The following is a 2,555-nucleotide window of genomic DNA, read 5'->3' on the forward strand; positions in this document are numbered from 1 at the left end:
CTCTGATGTCGTTATGAATCGACGTGATCGATGTGAACCTCCTCGAGACAAGCCCGGCCCCAATTGTCGAAATCGGTAGGAGATCGAACGTCCATTATATTTCGGGCACCGGAGGTAAGTATTACCCCATCACCATGACCAGACCATCGTAGAATGTAGGCGCCTAAGGCAGGAGAAGGAATAGAGATATGAGAGGCTTGCCATTGGAGTAAGAATGCTCCCTCTTTGGGTGATATTTACGATGGGAGAAACACATGATATAGCCATCCATGCCGCATGCCCCCATAAGTTCTTACTACTACTACTACTACTACTACTACTACTACTACTACTACTACTACTACTACTACTACTACTACTACTACTACTACTACTACTACTACTACTACTACTACTACTACTACTACTACTACTACTACCCCGTGCCAGTATCTCAGCCCGTTGATCACCAAGGCTTCTCATGTACTCGCCCAAATCTAGCTCTATAAACAAACCTGCTTTGCGGATCGCCTCGACCAGACCACGTTTCAGGGTAACCTTGAAAGATTAAACATTGCCGTATCACCATTGGAAACAAAGCATTACCTGCGCAGAAGCTCCATTGGGGCTCAAGTCGAGGGATATGACATCAACTTGGTTCCGGAGTGTCTCATCGCCAAGTAGTGTCCATATAACAGAATCACTCTCAGGTCGTAATGCAACAATATCATAATCCTGTAGCCTCTCCAGATGGCATAAGCTCTCTGACCGGGCCATGTTAACAGTGATGCGATCCAGGATGATGAATGAGGAAGAGGAGGAGCTACCGTCCTTTATACCACCAAGACCGAAGCTGCTCAACTGCTTGAGTGCGCGGTACTCCTCTTCGCTCCCGACTGGAATGACCATGTGAGGAATATTGCCGATAGGTTTGTGTTTATGGGTAGATACAGCTGATTCTGTGACTTGATGATTGAGCGCACAACCATGGTAACCAAGCTCAATCAGAGTTAGATACATGCCATGCGTTCCTGCTGTTACGCTAACACCTAAGTCAAAACTTAGTCGGCATTGGGGTCTACGAGGTGAGGCCATTGATGAGTTATAACAATTGGTAATTAGTTGGAGATAGATTCTGTATAAAATGGTACTATAGATAGATTATGAAAGAATGCTCCCCCGAACTGCACTCGAACAAGGCAACATCAACAAGTAGAGCACGAAAACATGTTAGGATGGATAACCTCGATGACTTAGATACTGTACTACCATTTTAATGCGGCAGTGCATGTGTTCCCCTTAACAACAAGCTGACCAATCCCCTTACGCCCGTCCATGAGCCACAGACTTGATCAGTTGAAAGGTTGAGCAACCTTTGTGATTCACCCCAATCCTGGGGTTCATAGGCTGTAACTTCTCAAGGACTTACCTTAGTTCTCTGCAACGATTTGTCACTATCATTCTGAGCAACATTGTCGATACTTCCTGACGTATATTGACTAACCCGATTCTCCCACTTCTCGCTAGGTTTCCAGTCACTGTCGCCATCCTTATCCCACCCACATGAGCCATTCTCTGATTTCCCAGAGATTTATTCCCCCAACTCTTGGCCCACTGGCTGACCTCATATACTCCTGTCATGAGCACATCTTAGGACGCGGGTTTCGGTGGTAAAAGCAGCAGTGTAACGAGGGAATGGAGACAGGCATTTCCTTCTCCTTCTCCTAACTCTGCTGGTGCTGCTGATGCAGCTGCAGTCAGTGCTGAGGCATGATATGCGATGACAAAGGGTCCAAGAGAGAGCTGGGGAGGAGAGAGCTTGTTCCAAAGCAAATCCAATGCCGTAACTCAATACCAATGAGTACAGATCAGGAGGATGTCGTTATGATCATCCATGAGATGAGATCGAAACTCTGAAAATTCAAATTAGTGGTCATGCATTGTCGGGGTCTTATCTAAGCAGCCACGGCCTTCCGTCTTATAGTCTTCCCATCTTCATCGAGAGTGAAGACCTCAGCGAACAAGGCTGATTCCATATACTCACGGACATTTCTCAGATCAGCTTGCTGAGCCTCATGCTAAGTGGGTTAACAGCCATTACCAATAACACAGGTTTGAAGCCTCCTCACAATAAACGCTCCTTTGTCGATGGTTATTTCGGGCATGTCAGCGTCATCAACATCAGCCGCATCCCTACCGATTCCAGTAGTAAGCAGGATCAAATCCATTTGTTGTCTGAGAAAGCGAGAGTAATGAGTCATAAAACTTAGTATATTACTACTTGAACATCTTCCTAAGCATGAAGTGCAACAGCTCGTTATGATCTGTTACGCTAGAGATGTATTTGGCTTCGAACCTCCTACGGAGCCTCTCAGCTACAGCATGCTTCTGTGTCATGATGAAAGAACTCTGAATATGACAACGGCCTACTATAGGGCACACCGTAGAATATATTACCAGCATAGTAGCAATAGCATGATCAATGTCCTTACTAGTGACGTAGTCTCTAAGCTCCATCTTAGCACTAGCCTCAGCCATACGGATCATCGACTCTATATGTCTCACCTTACGATAAA

General features: G+C 45.7%; 2 protein-coding genes across 2 annotated transcripts in view; both read right to left on the reverse strand.

Moving 5' to 3' along the window:
• Positions 1 to 11: 11 nt before the first annotated feature.
• On the reverse strand, positions 12 to 888 carry Pmar_PMAR001968 (hypothetical protein; the record flags this gene model as incomplete). Its single annotated transcript, XM_002765390.1, has 3 exons — positions 12 to 163; positions 420 to 537; positions 586 to 888. 3 exons carry the CDS (start codon positions 886 to 888, stop codon positions 12 to 14), a joined length of 573 nt encoding a protein of 190 aa, XP_002765436.1.
• Positions 889 to 1,934: 1,046 nt separating this feature from the next.
• The window catches only part of Pmar_PMAR001969 (DNA replication licensing factor MCM2, putative), a gene marked incomplete at both ends in the record, with an annotated part of 4,541 nt that continues 3,920 nt past the window's right edge, over positions 1,935 to 2,555 (reverse strand). Inside the window, 5 exons of the mRNA XM_002765391.1 lie at positions 1,935 to 2,057; positions 2,109 to 2,214; positions 2,261 to 2,388; positions 2,437 to 2,485; positions 2,545 to 2,555. The exon at positions 2,545 to 2,555 is cut by the window's right edge and continues 4 nt beyond it. Coding sequence (XP_002765437.1) covers positions 1,935 to 2,057; positions 2,109 to 2,214; positions 2,261 to 2,388; positions 2,437 to 2,485; positions 2,545 to 2,555 — 417 coding nt within the window. The remainder of the gene's footprint in view (positions 2,058 to 2,108; positions 2,215 to 2,260; positions 2,389 to 2,436; positions 2,486 to 2,544) is intronic.

Source organism: Perkinsus marinus (genome assembly GCF_000006405.1).
Source record: "Perkinsus marinus ATCC 50983 genomic scaffold scf_1104296975500, whole genome shotgun sequence".
NCBI classification, from domain to species: domain Eukaryota; phylum Perkinsozoa; order Perkinsida; family Perkinsidae; genus Perkinsus; species Perkinsus marinus.